Raw genomic sequence first — 23,350 nt, 5'->3', positions numbered from 1 at the left:
TGTTTGTGTCCGCTTCCGACCCATATCTGACCCAAATTTGAGGTGGAAATGCGTCCGAGCAGACACAAACCGGACAGAAAATGGGAACTGTTGTGGGCACTTTTTTTGTGTATGCTGACACATGCCCTGTTTGAATACTCTAACTCAGTTAGAGGTTAGAGTTAGATTCTAACCTTGAATTAACCCACTAACTCTAACCAAAGAGTTGTTTGGATGGTAGGGTTAGATTGAGAATAAATATTCTTTCTCAATCATTTGACTACTTTGGACACTATTTGGATGAGAGGGGTAACTTTTTTTACTATTTTTTTCTAGTGGGCCCAGGAGAACTAACCCAAATAAGCTCCTCTAGTGTGGGCTAGTTTTTTGGGGTGGGTTAGATCCAACTAACACAAACTAACCCATCATGTTTGGATACTTTTGGGTTATTTGAGCCCCAACTAACTAAAACTAACTCTAACTTAGGGATCCAAACAGGGCCACAGACGGACGCTGTTGCTCTTAGACACACCATGCTCCCAACTCTCAAAAGTCAAATTTAAAAGTTTCAAATAAAATCAGAAAACATTGTGAATGTTCACCACATATGTGTCGACAATTCATAAAAAGTTGAAGTTTCTCTTTTGAATTTTTTAGAAATTGTAAACACATGTTGTGAACATCCAGAAAAAGAAAACTTCTGAAAGGTGTTTTCAATTTTTTTAGGGGTTCTAGGCAATATGTTGTGAACATCCACAAATTTCCCCAGATACTTTCCCGTCCCACAAGATTATGGCTTTTCTTTATGTAGAAAACCTAGATCATTTTCTCTAAGATTTCCCACACTCCGAGCGGGTCCTATGTTCCGTGAACACGGAAGTAAATTCTACACAAAATCGAAAGACATGAAAACAACACATTCATTTCTATTCCAAATTCGATGATCGAAGAAGCAACATCCTTAGCTGTAATTTTGCTAAATTGTTGCCAACAACGACAAAAATCAAGAGTTACAAAATGTATTCCCTACATTATTTGCTACACTGGTTATACACGATGATCCAAAAAGGTTATAATATGTGATCATTTGTCTGCTTCATTGACCTCGGCCTTCAAGTCCACTCTTGCACTGTCGTTCTCCTGCATAACAATGTAAGATTATTCAATAACTAGTCATATGAAGAGTTCAGGAAGCAAGTTCGGATGATTATGACAAGCTTGTCAACGGCTAACCTTTATACAGACATAAATATAGTGAACATCAGGTTTTGGGCCAAGAAGGTTGATAATCGATGTACTATCATCTTGTAAAGGCAGTGGCTCCGTCAGGTCCCATGTCTTTTTGGAACTTCTCTCCCACCTATCTGCTATGTCGATTGTGTATGTAAAACCATAAAACAGATAACACTGTTATTTAGAGCTTCAGAAAATAAAAGAAATGGATCAAAAGGGTCAAGAGTAGGGCATTGTTAAGTCAAACCGGTGGCAAAACCCACTAACCTATGACGTGAAGCTTTACTGTCCAAAATTGGAGGTCCTTCAGAAGATTCAATCGATAACTTGGATCCCCATAAGTGATCTGCAGCATTGTGACGCTCAAAGAAGTTTATAGACACAAGAAGAAAACCACAGAGTTACCATGTTAATAATACTATCAATTACCATAATGTAGACCCCCTTATCGTTGAGGATTCTGCAGATAGAAGAAACAAATAGAAAGCTATAGTCAAATAAACAGAGATATCACAACAAATATCAGTCTATTATTTACCTGTTCACCTCCCCTAGCATCTTCGCTGCATGCTCTTGTGAATTTTGGCCGCACTACAATACAAGAAACACGGCTCTGAGTATGGCATGGGAAGAATATCTGAGTATCCTGGCAACAATTGACTCACCATAATAGAATCTAGTGTTCCTGCAAATAACAGAATGGTTTAGAACCCAATGGCATGTTACATACGCATGCATAGATGTTCCATAATGCTGGCAACCATTACATTTACATCGTAACAATACCTTTGTCAATAACAGCATCAAATGAACCAGACTCAAAGTCTGACATGTTTCTTACATCCATCTTCGTGTCTGTAAATTGCAGGAAATAATACAATAGTAAGCCATAGATACTCCGCAGGGATTCAACGTCTGAATGGTGGGAACAAAGATTATACATTTTAGTTGAGGCTTATCATGGTATTTCTTCTTCATTTGTTCAATCACCACAGACGATATATCAATGTTGACAACGTCCTGGTAACCATCCTGAACCATGTTTTCACCAAAAACTGTGAAACATCGAAATAGATTAAAAACAAATAATTCCAACTAAACCAAGAATAAACAGGCTGGCAATAATATAACCACTGCATCTAAATTCAGAAATAAATCATATAGTCTGAAACTGCATAGCAAATTAGTGATAAAAACATCTCAATCAACAATACAACCAGTCTCAAAAGGGATAAGAATAATTCCGTCATTATCTATGCCTAACAGTCAATACAATAAGTAGTAGACAATAAAAAATGAGAATGGACTGTGTAACTCCCCAATTCCATGCTAATTATCAGACAGTAAGTTTTCATGAACCCAAGACGGTGCACCTAAATGGATCCAGGAGGCCAGGATGCTTCAACAACTCTCAACTAGGACCAAAATATTATCAAAATTTGATAAAAGGAAATGTGGTACATAAATTTCCATATCAGCAGTAGTTCATTAAATCAAGTTAACTAGTACTCCGTATCCATTGACTACAAGGGGTCCGGCTTTGGGGAAGGGAGTCGCTAGGGGATCTGTCACACAACCCCATTTCACTTTTTTGCTGACATATGATCTGATACTGATAAAGCAACCGTCGCCCATACACGCATGTCACTTTTGCACATGATGTTTTGGCCAGGCATGGGGCCATGAACTGCAACGCACCATATTTTGCATATGCTTTTAGTGGTAATGGGGCACAGGGCCAAGAGGCCGGTTGTCTCAGATTGGTAATAAGTAACATATTGACTTGCTACATCACTAGTTGCTTTGATTGTATTGTTACCACGTAATCGCACTGATGGAGTACCATTGAGCAAATGCTGTGCGATTGAGGAAACCTTTGTGTCTAACAGCATTCGGTTCATTCTACAAAAACGTAAAGACTCCGTAGAGCACACATTCTACATTGCACTCCAGTTGATCGATCGAGTGAATAGTCTCCCGGCGATCCCAACCAGAGACGCTGGAGCAGGTCAACCAAGGTGCCCAGAGAAACTCCCTCCCTGATCGATCCCGCCCCGAGGGTGCATGGGCGAGTGGAGCAAAGATAGGTTACTCACCGGAGTTGCCGCATCCGACGAGGAGGAGGCGCTGGTGCGGGCGCACGTAGAGGCGGAGCAGCGGCGCGAGGGCAGGGTACTTCTGGTACCAGTCGAAGGGCCCCGGCTCCTTGCGGTACCGCTCGTCCCAGTACCACGCCTCCCCGTACGCCTGCGACGCCGCCCCCGTCATCCCTCCGCTCGGATCTGGTCGCGGGCGCGCACTGGCTTCGATCGATGGACGATGGTGACCGCGCGCGCCGGCCGGGCGGCAGGGGAGGGGAAACTCGTTACTTCGTGGAGGATTCCGGATCCGCGGGGTGGGGAGGGCGGGTGGAGTCCAGTGGGGACTTTGGGAGTGGTTCGCGCAGTGCGATGCGATCCCGGTGCGCTGGTGCACGTGCGGAAACGGAGTGCGATAGACGATGGGGAGAACATTTTCAATCATGCTGATCCGACTGCCCCCAACTGACGTTTGTTTTTGTCCCAATTTTGTCCATTTGAGTAGCGTGAGAGCAACTCCAATACGCCGGCCCATTTCGTTCATGTGTTCGTTTGGGTCACTATATTACGTCGCGGACAGAAAAGTCGGCACAATGCGCAACGCGCCGATCCAAACGAACTCGCGTCCGCTTTACGTCCGCCTGTCCACTCATTTCCTGCCCAAATTTGAGTCTCATTTGCCTCGACGCGGACATAAAACGGACGCGCGCGACACGCGCCTACTCCTCCCCCTACCCCGCTAGTCGGTGGCACGGCGACCACCATTTCCCTCCACTTTCCCAAAACCCTCCCGGACGCTCGCCATGGACGACGAGCCGACCCTTGATGTTGCCGCCGGTCTTGACGAGGACATATACTGACGATAGGGTCACAGGTCTGACCTACAGACCCTACCCAAGGACACCATGCACTGAAACTAGGCCCAGGGCCAGGTTACCGTTCGTAATTGCTGCAACCTGAGAACCACTCGAAAGACAGCAACCACTCAGAGTACAAGCAATCCACTCGACCAGCTCGTCTCACTCAGAGTACTTGAGTCCACTCAGACAAAGAAGACCAAGAGTCTCATCAACATCGCAACAGTCACGACGTGCGTCCACCGCCTTAAAGAACAGTCAATATACATGTAACTGTCACCTTTAACCCCCCCCCCTAACCCTTAGTTATGGGAGCATTCATCAGGGGCCAGGCGTACTCTATATAAGCCACCCCCAGCTCCATAACAAGGGTTCACAATCTCTTGTAAACTATACACTCCAGTCAATCAAGCTCCAGAGCACCGAGACATAGGGTTGTTACCTCCTCCGCGAGGGGCTTGAACTCGTAAATCTGAGTGTAACAACTGCGTCGTAGCAAGACTCTGCCCTCTAATCCGTACCCCCATACACTACTGTCAGACCTATTCCCACGACAGTTGGCGCCCACCATGGGGCAAGCTATAAGTGACTTCCGGCGTAGTTGCAATTTCCTCATCTTCACCATGGTTTCCGACGTCGGGCTATCATTCGGCCACAAGATCCGTCTCGGCGCCCTCAGCTTCGTCGCTGATGATTCGGCGTGGCTCCAGGAAGCCCCGTTGGACGTCGAAGCGCTGCCCGTTCGCGGGGCAGCGCACTTTCGCGCGAGTACCTTCGGTGTTCTCCTTCGTCAGTCGACAGATCCAGCGGCTTCACGCTGCTCCGTTGTTCGACGTCGCAAGCACTCCGGACGCTCACGACTCCAGCGGTGGATCAAGCACGCGGTGGCCCTCCAAGTGGCGGCCCCGTAGATCGCGGCGATCGAACCCGACGAGTCCATCCTCGACTTGTTTGACTCCCTGCGTGATCACTCGGACGACGCATCCGAGTGTGAAAGCAGCGATCATGCTTCTGAGGTGCTTATGGCCGGCTCCCAGCACAGCCCGCCCAGGTATTCTCGTGGTGGCGCGGGAGTCGATGGCCCGTCACATGGTGACATCGATGGCGGCGGGGGCCGTCACAATGACGAGTACTATCCTCAACCCCTCAACCCTCAGCAAAGGGAAGAGTTGCAGCACAGAAATGAGCACGCCCTCCGGACACCCATCGTTGGGACGACTCTTGAGGCTCAGGCCTTGGAAGCCGTGCGTTTGGCCAATTTGGCTGAGGGCGCTCATCTGGAGGAGCTCCAGAAATCGCTCGATGACCGCGCGCAGAAAGCAACAACCCAGTTCCAGTCGACAGCACCGGCAGCTGTTCTTGAGTGATCCGCAGCGCGACTACCAGGTATTCCGCACCCCAATTCAGAATTTGGCGGCTGCCACTCGGATAGAAGATTCCATCCATTTGTCCCAATCGGAGGCAGGGGAAGGTCTCTAGCAGATCAGAGCCCTACTCAAAGCAGCTGAGAGCAGAATTCGGCTGTCTCCCAGTAGCGTAACAGAATCCATAGCAGATCCGTCAGGGCCGACACTGTCCAGTCGGCCCACAGCCCGGGAGCCCTTAGGAAGGAGAGGCAGTCGCCTACGCAACGAGACGATTGAGGTCACCACCAGGATCAGTACCTGGATCAGGGCCACGATCGGTTTGCTCCTCAGCGACACCGCAATGACCGCCGTCGGGTACACCCGCCCCCTCTGAGGGATGACTCGTACGCGCCCCAGCCGTACGACGATAGGCGTCCGTATGGCGACTGATACGTCTCGAACGTATCTATAATTTATGAAGTATTCATGCCATGTTTACAACAATTTATACCGATTTTGTATGATTTGCATGGAACTAACCCGGAATGAAGTTGTTTTCAGCAGAACTACCGTGGTGTTGTTTTTTGTGCAGAAATAGAAGTTCTCCAAATGCAACGAAATTTTTTGACGATTTTTTTGGAATAAAAGAGGCACTAGAAGCTTCGTGGGAGTACCAGAAGGTGAAGGAGGTGAAAAGCACAAGATACCTGGGCGTGCCAGGAGGCCTAGGCGCGCCCAGGTGGGTTATGCTCACCTCGAGGCCCATCTTCGCGTGAAACCAACGCCAAAAATCCTATAAATATAGAAACCCCCACAAATAACCCTAGATCAGAAGTTCCGCCGCCGCAAGCCTCTGTAGCCACGAAAAACCAATCTAGACCCCGTTTCGGCACCCTGCCGGAGGGGGAAATCATCACCGGTGGCCATCTTCATCATCCCGACGGCCACCATGATGAGGAGGGAGTAGTCCACCCTCGGGGCTGAGGGTTTGTACCAGTAGCTATGTGTTTAATCTCTCTCTCTCTCTCGTGTTCTTCAGTTGGCACATGTCGGATGTGGGGTTCCGGCAAACCCTTAAGGTTCGAACACTGGGGTGCGCGCGAAGTCTTTCCCTCCTACCGATCTACGCTCTAGCTCGCTAAGATCTCGCGGACGAACTCGATGAACTCGCAACACAGAGAGACACGAGATTTATACTGGTTCGGGCCACCGTTGTGGTGTAATACCCTACTCCAGTGTGGTGGTGGTGGATTGCCTCTTGGGCTGATGATGAACAGTACAAGGGAAAGAACAACCTCATGAGGTTGAGGTGTTCTTGTGCTTGGTGTCTTGGCGGGTGAGAGCTAGGTGAACTGCTCGATGCCCCTACTGTGGTGGCTAGCTCTACTTATATAGGCCCTGGTCCTCTTCTCAAATATTGAGCGGGAAGGAAGCCAACAACGGCGGGCAAATTTGAAGGGGGACAGCTAGTACAAGCTATCCTGACAAAAGTGGTCTTCGCCTGCGAAAGGCTCTGATGGTGACGCCGTCTTGGGCTCCACGATGACCTCCGCCTTGCCGTCCTCCTGGTCTTGGTCTCGTTGCACCGATATAGCAACCTTTGCCTGATGCCCCAGTACTCCTCGCCTGCGATGGCCTCCTTAGCACTAAAGAGGAAAAAAGGACGCTGCACGCGTTGGCGCCCGCCTGGTGTTGATCGTCATGGCTCACGTCACGAGAGCCTCGTGAGGTTTGCCCCGCCTTGATATCTCCGCTCCTCGTGAGCCTGCCTGACTAGGCCACTCCTGAGGAGGTCTTGCGTCGTCCGCCTCGCGAGGCTTGGCCCCTCGCGAGGGTCTTGGATGCCTTGTTGATGAAGATGGGCCGTACGGCCTGCTGACTTAGCCACGCCGCGGGCCGCAGGCAGGCAAGTCTGGGGACCCCCGTTCCCAGAACGCCGATAGTAGCCCCCGGGCCCAAGGTGCGCTCGGGCTTGGCTTCGCGGCGAAGCCAAGGGCAAGTACGGAGCACCGCGGGCCCCAAAAGCCTGCGGCCTCGGTTGACGCGTGGCAGTTGATTGGACGTGGGCGTCTCCGCTTCCCCACGCTGCCTCGGCAACTGCTTGACCTGACAAAAGGCTGGCGCAGGCAGCACTTGCCTTCATTGCTTCTTCCTCGCCTCGCTCCAGATCCCCTTTCTTGCTCCTCGCCACCGCTACCTCCAGATCCGCTCCAATCTCATCCTGCATCCGCAATCCATGGCGCCACGCAAGGTCAAGACTTCCTCAGCACCAGCTTGGTACGAGCCGGCCCTTGAGGCGCCCACCGTCACGGAGAAGAGCCTCGCCTCCGTGCGCTTGCTGACGGCGGGTGAGAGCAATGAGTGGGGGGAGACCGGGCTCCGGCTTGCCTCCGACGTGCCGGAGCCCGAGGAAAGCACCTTCTTCCCCTTCTTCTTGATCAGCGTTGCCGTCGGGTTGGTTCCTCCCTTCTCTGATTTCTTTTATGAAGTCCTCGACCACTACGGCCTGCAGGCGTTGCACCTCCATCCCAACTCTGTCCTCCTCCTGTCCATCTTCGCCTACTACTATGAGGCGTACCTGGGCGTGATGCCGTCCGTGGCGCTCCTGCGCCATTTCTTCTTCCTCCGTGTCAACGAGACGCACATCTCTGGATGCGCTAATTTCATCGCATGCGGCAAGGCCAACTCGATCTCGAGCACCGGGAAGAGGACCGACAACATTCGATCCAAATGGGTCATGATGGACGCCAGGCGCGCCGACCCGCGTCTGGCGTTGCCAATGGCGGCGCCCTCTTCCAATGGGGGGTGGCCCAAGGCGGAGCTCGCCGATGAGCGGGCATCGTTAGTGTTGGGGCAGATGATCACCGACTTGAAGCCGGGCAATGCGAGGGCGGCCAAGGTGACGGGGGTCATGCTCCTGAGGGAGTTCTTGACGTTGCGAGTTGCCCCGCTCCAGGCGCACGCGCGCCCCCTGTGGGAGCTTGAAGAAGAGGGAAACAAGGCCCGCCTGAGGCCGGGGGCCCTGCCTGACGATGAACTGGCTGCTGTTCTGCGCCTCATAGTTGGGGACAACCAGGAGTACCCGCCAAGCGCCTTCGTTCCCTTGTTCCAACGCAGGGACCGGGAAGAATTCGTCGCCTCCAGGCCGGCCTTTGACGCGCGTGGGATGGTGCCGCCGGTGCTCCTGGGAGCCCCTGCGGCACCGAAACCGGTGGAGGTGTCCTCTGACGAGTCGGGGAAGAGGAGGTGGACTCAGAGAAGACTCTGGAAGAGGTGGGGGAGACTTCCCCTCTGAGTAAGGCCGAGATCCTCCACGCCCTTCCTGACGATGCCGAGGCCGACGCTCGCTAAGGGGAGAGGGAGCAGCCCCTCATCCCGACGAGGGGAAGGTCGTCGCTGGTGCCTCGCGATGCCGCCTCCATCCCGACACCTCCTGGGGCTGGCTCCGGCTCTGCCTCCGCACCGCTTGGCGCCGCCGGAGCCCAAACGCCTGCTCCTCAGGTCCCGATGCTGTCAGGCTTCAAGCTCCCCAAGCGGAAGTATGTTGCGGTGGATCAGTAAGTGTCTTAAGCTTCATCTTGTCCCTATTTGTACTCGTCATTTCCTGATGCTCGCCCTTGGTTGATCAGGCCGACATCTTCGGCGAAGAAGAGGAAGGAGGATACGACGGCCGTGCCTCCCTCCGCAGAGAAAGGAGGCAGCAGCGCCCGCATCTCCCCAGCCCGGTCGTCCTCGCGGGGCCAAGAGGAATATCGCCGCATGGAATCAGCCCCCATGGCCCCGCTGGCTCCGGAACTACCGGCGCCTGGCGCGGCTGATGAGGTCCCAGCTGCTCCGGAACCCGCGATCTCCCAAGCCCTGGTGACGATGTCGCTTCTTCCAACTGCCGTACCTCCACTCCCAGGTTCTTCTGCTCCTGCTGCTGCTCTGGAACGTGCTCTTTCGGAGATGACCCGGCTGCAGGCGGATCTCCTGAGAGCGGACCCACGCCTTGTGGCCGGGCGCCTGGAGCTGGCCTCAGGCTGGCTCCACTCCGACTTGGCTGTTCGCGCGGCGCTGGGCTAGGCCGCTGCGGCTTCTGAGAAGGAGAAACAGAGTGCCGCCAACCCGCGGCCGATCGTGAGGCGGCATTGAAAGACGCCAAGGCCGCCCGTGACCGCTGCCAGGTGCTGGAGGACGAGTTGCAGAGCCTGCGCGACAAGCACGCCGAAGAAACGCGCTGCCATCAAGCGAAGGAGGAGGAAATGAAGGCTCGGGAGGACGCCATCAAGAACCGTGATGCTGAGCTGGCGGAGTTGGGGAGGACGCAGGCCGCCGAGCACAATCGGTTGGAAGAGCTGGAGCGGAAGGCGATGGCGAGGGAGGCCGATCTCGACGCCAAGGCGCGAGTCCTGACCGAAGACCGCGCGGCCTTTGCCGACCTCGAGGAGAGATCCCGCAAGGCACTGAAGACGCTCTATGAGCACGGCCTGGAGAAATCGCTGGCCACCGATGAGGACGGCCCCGCCCGGCTGCTTCCTCTCTTGGTGAAGGCGCTCGAGGAAGTCGTTGATGGCGTTGGTCCCGTGGCGGAGGTGGAAGCTCGCGTCTTGTCTTCAGCTGCATTGACCCGTGTCTTCGGCCACCTGCACCTTCGCGACCCCAGCGCTTGTCTTGATGGGCTGCTGGAGCCTGTGGATGAAGATCAATACGAGGCCGCCGCCGCAGCCGTGCAAGGTCAGGTGGAGGCTTTGCTGAAGAAGTTCCGCGGCTTTGTCTCCGCTCCTCTGTCCGGCGATGTCGCCGATCCTGCAGCTGGTGGTGAAGGTGAAGACAACGTTGCTCAAGAAGTGGCACCTTCCGCAGGTGATGGCGGCGTCCAGGGGTGACCTGCGGCTATTCTCCTGTTTTGTTCCTGCAACATGCATTGGGCCTCGTGGAGGCGTTTAGACTTTTCATTTGGTATCGTGAGAACAATGTGTTTGTAATATTTGCTTCGAGATTTTGCGATTTCCTTCCTATTTGCTATGCGTTCTGCGTCGGCAGAGCCCGGCCCCGCGCATACCTCAACCGCCATTGGGCTGACCGGAGACCAGGGCGGACCAAGGAGTGAGGGGCTACATGACCAGTTAGGCTCCTGAGTCGCGATGCTCAGGAGTCCCCCTTGATGCGCAAACAGCTTATAGGGAGAGTTCGCGAGGATAGATTTATGTTCTACGTCGGCAGAGCCCGGCCCCGCGCATACCTCAACCGCCATTGGGCCGACCGGGGACCAGGATGGACCAAGGAGTGAGGGGCTACGTGACCAGTTAGGCTCCTGAGTCGCGATGCTCAGGAGTCCCCCTTGACGTGCAAACAATTTCCATACCTTCCCTCGCCGAGGCCTTGGGAGGGGCGCGCGACGCCCAGGTCCGGGAGACCTGGTTGGGTGACGTCTGCTTGGGTGCGACCCGAGCGCAGCCCCCGTGCCCAGCCCCCTCACGCGGCTCTCCCGAGGGGAGGCGTTGCGGTGAGGCTGGACGCTGAGCTCTGGGCCCCCTAAGGTTGGTACGACCGTGGGGCCGCCCTCAGTTGTTTATCACCAGCGCGGAGCATAGTGCTTCCGCTTGTGCACGGGCATAGCCGCTCCTCGGCAGTGTTGACAGCCAGCGCGGAGCATGGTGCTTCCACTTGTGCGTGGGATGGGGGCCCCCTCCGGGAGGAGCCCCCGGGGCGTGTACAGCCCCGCCCTGACATGTGGCTTGCACGGCAGGGCTGCGAGGTGTATCTGGGCACTCGTGAGCCAGTGCGGGACTCACGAGGCCCTACCTCAAGGCGGGTTGCGCCTGGTCTTGAGTCTTGGTGACTGTGTGTTCCTGCAAGGCGGTTAGGTGCAAGCACTCTACGTCCTCAGGTCCCGGCCCTCGAGCGAGCTCAGCCGCCGCTGGTATGCCAGGTCGCGATGCCATGGTCAAGGCCAGGGGGTGAGGGCTGGAGAGCCAGTAAGAGCTCCTGAGTCGCGATGCTCAGGAGCCCCCCATTTAACGCGCAAGCGAATTGCACAGGGTGAACGGACCCGTGGCGGGTGGCGATCGAGCAGGCGATAACCGTAAGCAGGTTAAGCATGGAAAGCAACTCAACTTAGGTAAATGCAGGAAGATACATGCCACTGGGTCCGGCCCGAGCGGCTTGGGGATGATGCAGCCCGAGGGACGCCCCCAGCAAGGTAAGCTAAAGACATAAGCAAAAGGGATACATGCTGCAGGGACAGACCCACGCGGGCTGGGAATAATGCAGCCCGAGGGGCGCTCCCAGCTAAACGAGCTTGGAAGATGTCACCTGGTTCTGTAGATGAAGTAGAGTTGGTGCAGCTGAAGGCGTACGTCGAAGAAATGACTCCTCACGAGCCACCGGAGCCCTGAGCCTCGGGAGGCTCTGGGGGCTCGGGAGGTTCCCTGAAGATCGTCTCCATTTCCTCCAGGACAGCGTGGTACCTGGCCTCCTGAGCCGCCAGGACACGCCACATGTTGCGCTGATAGGTTGACGCCACGCTCGGCAAGCCGAAGGGCATGCAAACGTAGCTGTGTGGCGGGCCCTCGCAGCGGCCCACACGCGAAGGCCAGAAGCGCTCCTGAGATGCGGCCCTGTTGAGCCCGAGGACGTCGATGCAGACACGCAGCCCAGCATCCTTGCCAGGATGGGGAGCCGCGCCTCGTGAGCGGCTGTCACCGCGCATGGCTCTTGCGTCTTGCAGTTCCTGAGTGGTCTTGGTGATGAACTCCTAAGTGGTGGGCACTCCTTGCCTTGTGCTCTCCTGAGGGACATGTGCCGCGAAGCACGCCTCCAAGTGGTGCCCAAACGCCTCCCTCGTGAGGTTGGCAAGGTCTGAGGCCCTCCAGAAGAGAGCCCTCGAGCCCTGTCCAAGGAGGGCGCCGGGTGCGCCTTCCTATGCGATGGAGGGAGGCGTCCCTGGGACGGACGCTGATCCTGATGAGGCTCCTGCTGCGTCGCCATCCTCCTGAGGTCCTGCGTGGCGCAACTTCTTCTTCTTCTTGGGGATGGCCTCCAGAGGGCCCTCACTTCTGCTGTCGGGGTCGTCGATTGCTGCAGCTTGGAAGGCGCGCTCAAGGGAGCACACCGCATCTCTCTCTTCACACGGGACCGTGATGATTCCTTCGCTTCCTGGCATCTTGAGGACGTTGTAGCCATGGTGGGTGACTGCCATGAACTTGGCCAGGGCCGGATACCCGAGGATGGCGTTGTACGGCAGGCGGATGTGCGCGACGTCGAAGTCGATGAGCTCGGTGCGGTAGTTCTTGCGTTCTCCAAAGGTGACAAGCAGGCGGACTTGCCCTATCGGTGTGGTGGAACCGTTGGTCACTCCTAAGAAAGGTTTGGTAGGCTGGAGCTGCTCGTATGGCACTTGGAGGTTGTCGAACATGCTGACGGACAGGACGTTGAGCCCTGCGCCGCCGTCGATGAGGGTCTCGGTAACCTGCACATTGTTGATGACTGGGGAACACAACATCGGGAGGGCGCCGGCGGTCGCCGCGCACTTGAGCTGATCTGCCGAGTTGAAAGTGATGGCGCATTGGGACCACTTGATCGGGCGCGTGGCTTCGAGCTTGGGGAGCACCGCGTTCACCTCGCGAGCAAACTATTTGAAGATGCCCTGAGAGGCTGGGGCCTGGGCGCCGCCCAAGATGCAGGCGATTGCACGCGGCTCCTGGAATCCCCCAGCCCCCTCGTCCTGATGGTGGTCGTCGTTCCTTCTTGGTGGTGGCAGCGGGGGAAGACTGGTGTTACCTTGGGGCGATCCTCACGAGGCTGGTCCCTCCAGGCCCCCTCGCGAGGATGGTCCTGCCAGCGGTCCTCACGAGGCCTGTCGCGCCACTCGTGGCGCGGGCCACGGTCGTTCCAGCGTCCGCCTCCACGTCCTCCTCCACGGCCGTAGCCCCGGTCGCTGCGCTCGGGGCGTCGACCAAAGCGTCCTTCTCGTATGGCTCTGAGCTCTTGACAGTCGCTGGTGTTGTGGGTGTTCAGGTTGTGGAAGGCGCAGAACGGTCGGTCGTTCTTGGATGACTCGGGCTGATCTCTGCCCCGCTTGGTGTCGGGCTCCACTGCCAGTACTGTTGCTTCCTTGCGCTTCACGTCCTTGGCCTTGGCTTTCTTCTCCTCCGCTCCTGCAGCTGGCAGCTCGAGAAGGGAGAGACGCCCCTCCTCAGCTCTTGCGCACTTGGTTGCCAGGTTGAACAGCTCCTAAGATGTGCAGAGCTCCTCATGGATAGCGAGCTCTTCCTTCATTTTGACGTCACGGACGCCGTCGGAGAACGCGGAGATGATGGCCTCGTCCGTGACCTTGGGGATCTTGAGGCGGGTGTTGTTGAAGCACTGGATGTACTTCTGGAGGGTCTCTCCTAGTTGTTGCTTGATGCGGCGCAGGTCACCTGCGGCCGGCAGGCGGTCGCGAGTGCCCTGGAAGTTGGCGACGAAGCGGTCGCGCATCTCGTCCCAGGAGGAGATCGAGCCGTGCTGCAGGTTCAGGAGCCAGGAGTGGGCTCCATCCTTGAGAGCCATGGGAAACCAGTTCGCCATGACTCTCATCGCCGTTGGCTACTTCGATGCTCAGCTCGTAGAGCTGCAGGAACTCCGCGGGGTTGGTGGTGCCGTCGTAGCGAGGAGGCAGATCCGGCTTGAACTTGCCTGGCCAAGCGACGCTACGCAGCTCGGGGGTGAAGGCGCGGCAGCCAGCCGTGGTTGCTGGGGCCCGCTTTGGAGGTGGAGCTTGGTCTTGGCGAGGTCCACGCGGCGCCGCTGCGGGCGGCGCGGGAAGCGCGGGCGCAACTTCTCGCGGCCGAGGGATTTCCTGGCAGCTTCTTTCTTCGCGCACGGGCACCGGGCGTGGCGGATCACGCCGTGGGGCCGCGCGCCTTGGTGCCAAGGCACCGTCTTGGGGCAGAGGTGGTGGAGGCGCGCCATGAGCCTCATCGCCCGTGGCTGGCTAAGGGTGAGGTAGAGAGGGACGGCACCGGGGAGCCCCCTGCGGCGCGGACGAGCTCGGCGACGCGGTCGAGCCACTCCTCGTAGAGGTCGTCGACGGGGCGGTAGCGCAGGAGTTCGTTTGCGGCGAGGAGTGCGGCCCGTGCCTCCATGGGAGCGTGACGAGCGTGAGACGAAGAACCGGCCAGGATCAGCGATGGAGTGGCGGCGCGGCCGTCCTGCCGCACCAAAGGGTGCAGCGAGGACGCCTGTTGCTCATTCCCCGCCGGGCCAGTGGCAGCGTTGGCGGCGGGAGACGGAGAACGACGAGGTGGCCCGCCGATGGGAGCCGTCTGAGCAACGCGGGCGGTGAGGGCAGCCCGACGCTCAGCTCGAGCACGGCGAGTGTCTGCCATGGAGACGACGGAGCGACGGAGCGACGAACTGATGGAAGGGAAGCTACGGCGCACCCCTACCTGGCGCGCCAAATGTTAGATGTGGGGTTCCGGCAAACCCTTAAGGTTCGAATACTGGGGTGCGCGCGAAGTCTTTCCCTCCTACCGATCTACGCTCTAGCTCGCTAAGATCTCGCGGACGAACTCGATGAACTCGCAACACAAAGAGACACGAGATTTATACTGGTTCGGGCCTCCGTTGTGGTGTAATACCCTACTCCAGTGTGGTGGTGGTGGATTGCCTCTTGGGCTGATGATGAACAGTACAAGGGAAAGAACAGCCTCCTGAGGTTGAGGTGTTCTTGTGCTTGGTGTCTTGGCGGGTGAGAGCTAGGTGAACTGCTCGATGCCCCTACTGTGGTGGCTAGCTCTACTTATATAGGCCCTGGTCCTCTTCCCAAATATTGAGCGCGAAGGGAGCCAACAACGGCGGGCAAATTTGAAGGGGGACAGCTAGTACAAGCTATCCTGACAAAAGTGGTCTTCGCCTGCGAAAGTCTCTGGTGGTGACGCCGTCTTGGGCTCCACGATGACCTCCGCCTTGCCGTCCTCCTGGTCTTGGTCTCATTGCACCGATATAGCAACCTTTGCCTGATGCCTCTGTACACCTCGCCTGCGCTGGCCTCCTTAGCACTAAAGAGGAAACAAGGATGCTGCGCGCGCTGGCGCCCGCCTGGTGTCGATCGTCATGGCTCACGTCACGAGAGCCTCGTGAGGTTTGCCCCGCCTTGATATCTCCGCTCCTCGTGAGCCTGCCTGACTAGGCCACTCCTGAGGAGGTCTTGCGTCGTCCACCTCGCGAGGCTTGGCCCCTCGCGAGGGTCTTGGATGCCTTGTTGATGAAGATGGGCCGTACGGCCTGCTGACTTAGCCACGCTGCGGGCCGCATGCAGGCAAGCCTGGGGACCCCCGTTCCCAGAACGCCGACAGCACGATCTTGATGTATCGCGAGCTTTGTTAATATAGTTGGATCATATGGTGTTTCTCCCTCTCTATCTTGTTGTGATGAATTGCCCTTTGAGATTTCTTTTTGTCCGATTGAATACTTTTATGGATTTGAGAGCACTTGATGTATGTCTTGCTATGAATACCCGTGGTGACTTATTTACGGAGAATTATTTTGGAATATATAAAAATATTGGGCGAAGAAAATACCAGAGGGGACCCACCAGGTGGCCACAAGCCTGGGGGGGCGCGCCCTACCCCCCTGGGCGTGCCCCTAGGTTTTGTGGGCCCCATGTCAGGTCTCTGGTGCCCATCTTCTGCTATATGGAGGGTTTTGACCTAAAAATGTCATAAGGAAGCTTTTGGGACGAAGCGCCACCGTCTCAAGGCGGAACCTGGGCATAAGTAATCTAGGGCTCCGGCGGAGCTGTTCTGCGAGGGAAACTTCCCTCCCGGAGGGGGAAATCGAAGCCATCATCATCACCAACGATCCTCTCATCGAGAGGGGGTCAATCTCCAACAACATCTTCACCAGCACCATCTCCTCTCAAACCCTAGTTCATCTCTTGTATCCGATCTTTGTCTCAAAACCTCATATTGGTACATGTGGGTTGCTAGTAGTGTTGACTACTCCTTGTAATTGATGCTACTTGGTTTATTCGGTGGAAGATCATATGTTTAGATCCTTAATGATATTTATTACCCCTGTGATTATGAACATGAATATGCATTGTGAGTAGTTACGTTTGTCCCTGAGGACATGGGATAAGTCTTGTTATAAGTAATCATGTGAATTTGGTATTCATTCGATATTTTGATGTTGTATGTTGTCTTCCTCTAGTGGTGTTATGTGAACGTCGACTACATGTCACTTCACCATGATTTGGGCCTAGGGGAAGGCATTGGGAAGTAATAAGTAGATGATGGGTTGCTAGAGTGACAGAAGCTTAAACCCTAGTTTATGCGTTGCTTTGTAAGGGGCTGATTTGGATCCACATGTTTCATGCTATGGTTAGATTTATCTTAATTCTTCTTTCATAGTTGTAGATGCTTGTGAGAGGGGTTAATCATAAGTTGGAGGCTTTTCCAAGTAGGACAGCACCCAAGCACTGGTCCACCCACATATCAAATTATCAAAGTAACGAACGCGAATCATATGAGCATGATGAAAACTAACTTGACAGTAATTCCCATGTGTCCTCGGGAGCGCTTTGCTTTACATAAGAGTTTGTCCAGGCTTGTCCTTTGCTACAAATAGGATTGGGCCACTTTGCTGCACTTTAGTTACACTTGTTACTTGTTACCCGTTATGAAATATCTTATCACAAAACTATCTGTTACCGATAATTTCAGTGCTTGCAGAAAATACCTTGCTGAAACCGCTTGTCATTTCCTTCTGCTCCTTATTGGGTTCGACACTCTTACTTATAGAAAGGACTATGATAGATCCCTGTTAAGGCATGTCTCTCTCTAAGTAGTTTTGGTGATTGCTGACAATGCTTTTGCGGACTAATCGTGTGCATTGAGTATTTCAGAGATTCATTCATTGGCACGAGACGATTCCTTCCCCTCGGAGTTTTAAGTGAAGACGGTGTAGTTTCTTTCGTTTCGGTTTTGGTGGACTTGATTCATAGGAGTCACTGTACTATCAAGAGGGGGTCCGCATTGGAAAGTCGAGGGTGGATTATACACGTACAAATCTCATTTGCACCCACTGATCCTTCCCGCTTCAATGGAGGATTTTTCATTGCCTCTTCTGTGAGCTTGTTTTGGCCCCAGCGGTAGTACTGCAGCTCCCAGCGGAAGTACCACTCAAGAGTCACAGGCGGCAGTACCGCTGTCCAGCGGTAGTACCGCCTGGGGACTCCCAGCCGTAGTGCCGCTGAAGTGATGTGCTACCACTGCCTCGACTCGAAAGTGTCACCTCTTGTGCCGGGTTGTGCGGCACTGGCAGCGGCAGTAGAGGCGGTAGTAGCACTCTCAAGCGGTAGTACCGCCCCTACCACCGCTGCTAGTACCACCCTGGGTCTAGATCTCGCCCCGCCTCTGGTTTTCTTCTGTCTACACGGCAGTACCGTGTGGGGGAGCGCCCAGCAGTAGTATCGCTACCCCCAGCGGTAGTACCGCTCTGTGCGAGCTGAATGGGGGGTAACGGTTGGATTGGTTTCCCACTATAAAAGGAGGTCTTCTTCTCCAAGTTGACCTACCTATTTTCCCCCAAGCTCCATTGTTGCTCCAAAGCTCATTTTCGCCCGATCTCTCTCCCTAGCCAATCAAACTTGTTGATTCTTTAGGGATTGGTTGAGAAGGCCCTGATCTACACTTCCACCAAGAGAAATTTGATTCCCCCCCACTAATCCCTTGCGGATCTTGTTACTCTTGGGTGTTTGAGCACCCTAGACGGTTGAGGTCACCTCAGAGCCATATTCCATTGTGGTGAAGCTCTGTGGTATCATTGGGAGCCTCCAATTGAGTTGTGGAGATAGCCCCAACCTTGTTTGTAAAGGTTCGGTCGCCGCCTTCAAGGGCACCAATAGTGGAATCACGGCATCTCGCATTGTGTGAGGGCGTGAGGAGAATATGGTGGCCCTAGTGGCTTCTTGGGGAGCATTGTGCCTCCACACCGCTCCAACGGAGACGTACTTCCCCTCAAAGGGAAGGCTTCGGTAACACATCCTCGTCTCCACCGGCTCCGCTATTGGTTATCTCTCACCTTTACTTGTGCAAGCTCATTTTGTGTTGTATCCATTGCTTGCTCATGTGCTTGTTCTTGTGCATCATATAGGTTGCTCACCTAGTTACATCTCTAGACAACCTACTTTGATGCAAAGTTTAATTTGGTAAAGAAAAGCTAAAAATTGTTAGTTGCCTATTCACCCCCTCTAGTCAACTATATCGATCCTTTCAATTGGTATCAGAGCCTCGTCTCTTTATTAAGGACTTTGTCGTCCGAAGAGTATGGTTGACACCGTAGATGGTGGGGAGGAGCACCCCGGTGTCATTTCGTCATTATCTACGGCCGATGGGGGATCCTCGGTCTCTCGTGAGGATTTCAATGCGGCTTTGGACACATTAAAAACCTCCATGACGACCGAGGTTGAAGGCATGTTCAATAAGTTTCTAGAAGGCCTTAAATTATCCATCGCACCTATGAAGGTGGGTGATCCCGCTAACAAGGTGATGGTTGCTAACTCCGACAAGGGCGAAGCTACTAGTGACAAAGTTCCTTTATCTAGTGGTAGAAGTGGAAATGGCATCTTTTCCCATGTTGAACCTCCTCTTACTTATGGAGGACCGGTTCCTTCCACTCATTTGAATCATGTTGGTCCTCCTCCTAAGCTTGTGAAAAATGAGGATTTTGCCTCTTGGGCCTATTGCTTTAAATGTCATTTAAATCATAGTTCTACTAACCTTTGGAGAATTATTGAGCAAAGTATCTACCCACATGACCCAAGCAACTTCACTCCTAGAGAAGCCGCTGACCATCAATTCAACGAGTCCACTCTTTGCATTCTCCAAGAGGCCATCCCTCCCGAGGATATTGACCTTTCACCATGGCCAAGGAAGCATGGCAACATGTTGTTTCCATTTACAAGGGAAGTGTAAGCATTCAACGCTCCAACTATGAAGTGGTTCAAGATGAAGCCGATGAGTTTGCAATGAATGAAGATGAAGAACCTCGTGAGCTTTACCGGAGATTAACCACTCTCGTGGTCTCACTCCGAGATCATGGGAGCAAGGATACGGATGACAATTGGATCAAGCGTAAGTTTCTCAAGGCCATGATGCCTTACCATAAGGCCATGTCTTCCATCATCCGTCAAAGGCAGGACTTCCACACCTTGTCCTCAAGTGAAGTGTTGGATGAGTTTGTGGCAATGAAGATCTTGGACAAGACCGCCGACAATGCGGTGTTGCATTCTCAACACGCAAAGAAGCCCAACCTTGCGTTGAAGGCCAAGACTAGTGTGGAAGAAGAGGATGAAGAGGAAGAAGAGGAGAATAACCCCGAAGATACAAAATATGCCTATCATGAGCACATGGCTCTCGCTTCAAGGCAATTTTGGAGCAAGAAGAACTCAAGGCCCAACTTCAACAAGAACAACTCAAGTGGCGCCAAGGGCAAGCAACGTGTGAGGACATGCTATAATTGTGGAAATGTGAGCCACTTTGTTGCGAAGTGCCCTTGTGAGAAAAGAGAAGACAACAGTGGCAAGCTCATCCAAAAAGACAAGGCCAAGTCCTTCCCCAACAAGAACAACTTCACCAAGAAGACTCCTCCCAAGGGGTTGGTGGCACAAGAAGAGTACAATGAGGAGGATGATGATGATGAAGACGGTGAGACGGTTGCCATGGCCTCCGTTGCCATTGCAACAACTCCACGGGTGTCCCTCTTCGACTCACCCAACGAGAACATCATCGCCAAGTGCCTCATGGATAAAGCCACCAACAAGGTAACCCCCAACGTCAAAACTACCATCACTACTAATCCCTCTTTGACGGATTGCATTGATGAAAGTGAAGGGTCTAATGAGGAAGAAAGTGAATTTGAGTCTTTTATGAGTAAGCTCGAGGGTAAATCCAAGAAGCACTTTGTTGCTCTCTTGGAACAACTTGGTGAAGCCAATGACATGATCGAGGCTCATGAAGACACCATCTCTAAGATGGAAGGGCATAGTCGTGACTATGCTGATGAGATATCGGATCTCTCTAATGCGCTTGAGGAAAAGCGTGGTCATCGTTTGGCTCTTGAGGAGTCACACAATGATGAGCATGCTAAATTAAAGAAAGATCTTGATCATGCTCTTGTTGTATCTCGTGTGCTCAATTCTGAGAAGGCCAAACTTGAGGTTGATCTTGCTAGACTCAAGGAGGAGTTTGATATACTTGACAAGGCTCACAAGGCCTTGAAGGGTGCTCATGCTAACCTCAAAGAGTCTCATGATCAACTCCAAGTGAAGCTAACCAAGGAAAAATCCACTTTTCCTCATATGGTGTTAATTGATAATGAAAATGCTACTAACCCATGTTGTGAGCATGTGCACCTTGTGGAGGAGAATGCAAAGTTGAAGGAGCAACTTGAGAAAGGCCTTGTGTCTTGCATACAAGGTGAGAAGAATCTCAACGACCTTTTGAGCACTCAAAAGGAAGTGGTGGGCAAGGAGGGAATTGGGTTTGCACCCAAGTCCAAGAACAAGAAGAAGAATGACAAGGCCAAACGACCTCCTCCTCTCAAGCAAACGTTTGTGAAGGAGGGAGAGGGTGCTCCTAAGGAGAAGAAGAACAATGAGAAGGGTGGTGGTGTCAAGAAGGGCAATGCCACTCCTTCCAACAAAGCCGGCAACTTTAACCCTTCTTATGTGTTATGTCGTGCTAGTGATGGACATGTTTATGCTAAATTTGTTGGTTCTCCTTATGAGTACATTGAATGGTCTATTTGGGTTCCTAAGACCCTTGTTACTAACATCAAAGGACCCATTACAAAATGGGTACCTAAAACCAAGCATTGATCTCTTGTAGGTGTTTGCTTCCGGTGGGGGATCATTGTTCTCGATAGCGGAGCCACAAATCATATGACCGGAAGCAAGGACTTGATGGTGGACGTGCACAAGATTTCATCTATGCCCACCAATGTAGAGTGGGGTGATGCCTCATCTTCTAAGGTATTGGGTCTCGGCAAGGTTGTCATTTCTCATGATCTCACGATCGAGAAAGTCATGCTTGTTGAGTCCCTTGCATACAATTTACTTAACGTTCGTCAACTTGCTCTCATGGGCTTTGCCACTTTCTTTGATATTGATACCGTGGCCCTCTTGTGGAGCAAGACTCTTAAAGTAGCCTTTGTTGGGCATGTCGAGAACGGTCTTTATGTGATTAACTTCTCGAAGCGACCCACTAAGACGGCGACATGCCTAATGGCTAAAGTTGACGTGGGATGGCTTTGGCATCGCTGTTTATCCCATGTCAATATGAGATCTTTGCAAAGTCTTCTCAAGGGGGACCATGTCCGTGGACTAACAAATGTTAGTTTTGCCAAAGATCGTGCTTGCAGTGCCTGTATCGAAGGAAAGTTACATGAGAAGGCTCACCCTCCCACGACTATCATCTACTCGAAGAGGCCTTTGGAGCTCCTTCACTTGGATCTCTTTGGGCCTCCATCCTTTAATAGTCTTGGGGGTAGAAAGTATTGCTTGGTGATTGTGGATGACTACTCAAGATACACTTGGGTATACTTCTTCAAGAGGAAGAGTGAGACCCAACAAACCGCCATTGACTTTGCAAATGAAGCTCAACGTCAACACAATACAAAGATCTTGACAATAAGAAGTGACAACGGCACCGAGTTCAAGAACTACACCTTGGATGAGTTTCTTAGTGATGAGGGGATCAAGCATCAATATTCCGCACCTTACACCCCTCAACAAAAGGGTGTAGCTGAGAGGAAGAACCGGACGTTGATGGATGCGGTAAGGACCATGATGGCGGAGTTCAAGTCTCCATACAACTTTTGGGCCGAAGCCATCAACACCGCTTGTCATGCATCCAATCGGCTCTACCTCCGCAAAGGCTTGAACAAGACTCCATATGAGATACTCACCGGTAACAAGCCCAACTCTCAAGTACTTCTGAGTGTTCGGGTGTAAGTGTTTCATTCTCAAGAAAGGTGTTCGTTTGTCTAAATTTGAGGCTAGAGCTCATGAGGGCATATTTGTTGGTTATGCTACAAACTCTCATGCTTACCGTGTCCTTAATAAGTCAACGGGACTTATTGAGGAGACGTGTAACGTGGAGTTTGATGAGAATAACGGCTCCCAAGTGGAGCAAAGTGGTACTTATGATGTAGGTGATGAAATTCCTCCCCAAGCCATAAGAAGAATGGGTGTTGGTTATATCCTACCCATTGAGGAACCCCTTGTGGTTGAAGGAGAAGGACAATGTTCCACTCAAGTGGAACCATCACCAACTCAAGACCCACACGCTTCCGAAGAACAAAGTGAAGGCCCTCAACCAAATGAACAAGATCAAGGGCAAGATCAACCTCAAGATGGTGATGAACCACCAAGTGATGCCCAAGGTCAAGTTCTCAACTCCGAGCAAGTTCAAGGTCACGAGCAAGCTCAAGATCAAGAACAAGCTCAAGACGACACTCAAGACGATCAAGCTACCGCTCCTCAACTTATTCTTGAGGAGGAATTGGAGCGTCGTGCCGCCAAGATTGCATCCAAGCTCACAACCATAGATCATCTCATGAAGAATGTGCTTCGAAGCTTAAGAAAGGGGGTAAGCACTCGTAGATAATTAGCAAACTATTGTTTGTTTCTTGTGTTGAACCCCAAAAGGTCTATGAGGCGCTCGAGGATCCGGATTGGCTTAATGCCATGCATGAAGAACTCAACAACTTCGAGCACAACAAGGTGTGGAGATTGGTGCGAAGGCCAATGGGGAACCATAATGTCATTGAAACCAAGTGGATATTCAAGAACAAGCAAGATGCTCATGGAATTATCATTCGCAACAAG

At 53.1% G+C, this 23,350-nt stretch overlaps 1 protein-coding gene across 2 annotated transcripts; it reads right to left on the bottom strand.

The window, feature by feature from the left end:
* Positions 1 to 885: 885 nt before the first annotated feature.
* Positions 886 to 3,691, bottom strand: LOC109742502 (uncharacterized). Of its 2 annotated transcripts, none has more exons than XM_020301595.4 (9): positions 3,309 to 3,691; positions 2,154 to 2,267; positions 1,999 to 2,067; positions 1,878 to 1,897; positions 1,751 to 1,803; positions 1,642 to 1,672; positions 1,480 to 1,558; positions 1,213 to 1,346; positions 886 to 1,119 (listed from the first exon to the last, which is right to left on the bottom strand). In XM_020301595.4, the coding sequence occupies exons 1-9, from the start codon at positions 3,478 to 3,480 to the stop codon at positions 1,063 to 1,065; spliced, it is 729 nt and encodes a 242-aa protein (XP_020157184.1). In that variant the 5' UTR covers positions 3,481 to 3,691; the 3' UTR covers positions 886 to 1,062. The 2 variants fall into 2 exon arrangements, with proteins under 2 accessions (XP_020157184.1, XP_020157185.1); XM_020301596.4 differs by having other exon boundaries at positions 1,213 to 1,343.
* Positions 3,692 to 23,350: the final 19,659 nt, after the last annotated feature.

The sequence above is a fragment of the Aegilops tauschii genome, chromosome 7, assembly GCF_002575655.3.
Source record: "Aegilops tauschii subsp. strangulata cultivar AL8/78 chromosome 7, Aet v6.0, whole genome shotgun sequence".
NCBI classification, from domain to species: domain Eukaryota; kingdom Viridiplantae; phylum Streptophyta; class Magnoliopsida; order Poales; family Poaceae; genus Aegilops; species Aegilops tauschii.
This window is presented reverse-complemented; position numbering and strand designations above follow the sequence as displayed.

Excerpts from the sequence above, each read along its gene's own strand:
- LOC109742502 (XM_020301595.4), bottom strand. The coding sequence starts at position 3,480 with ATGACGGGGGCGGCGTCGCAGGCGTACGGGGAGGCGTGGTACTGGGAC. Across the intron at positions 1,673-1,750 it reads ATGCTAGGGGAGGTGAACAG|AATCCTCAACGATAAGGGGG; the intron begins GTAAATAATAGA and ends TTCTATCTGCAG. Across the intron at positions 1,347-1,479 it reads AGTAAAGCTTCACGTCATAG|CAGATAGGTGGGAGAGAAGT; the intron begins GTTAGTGGGTTT and ends CAATCGACATAG.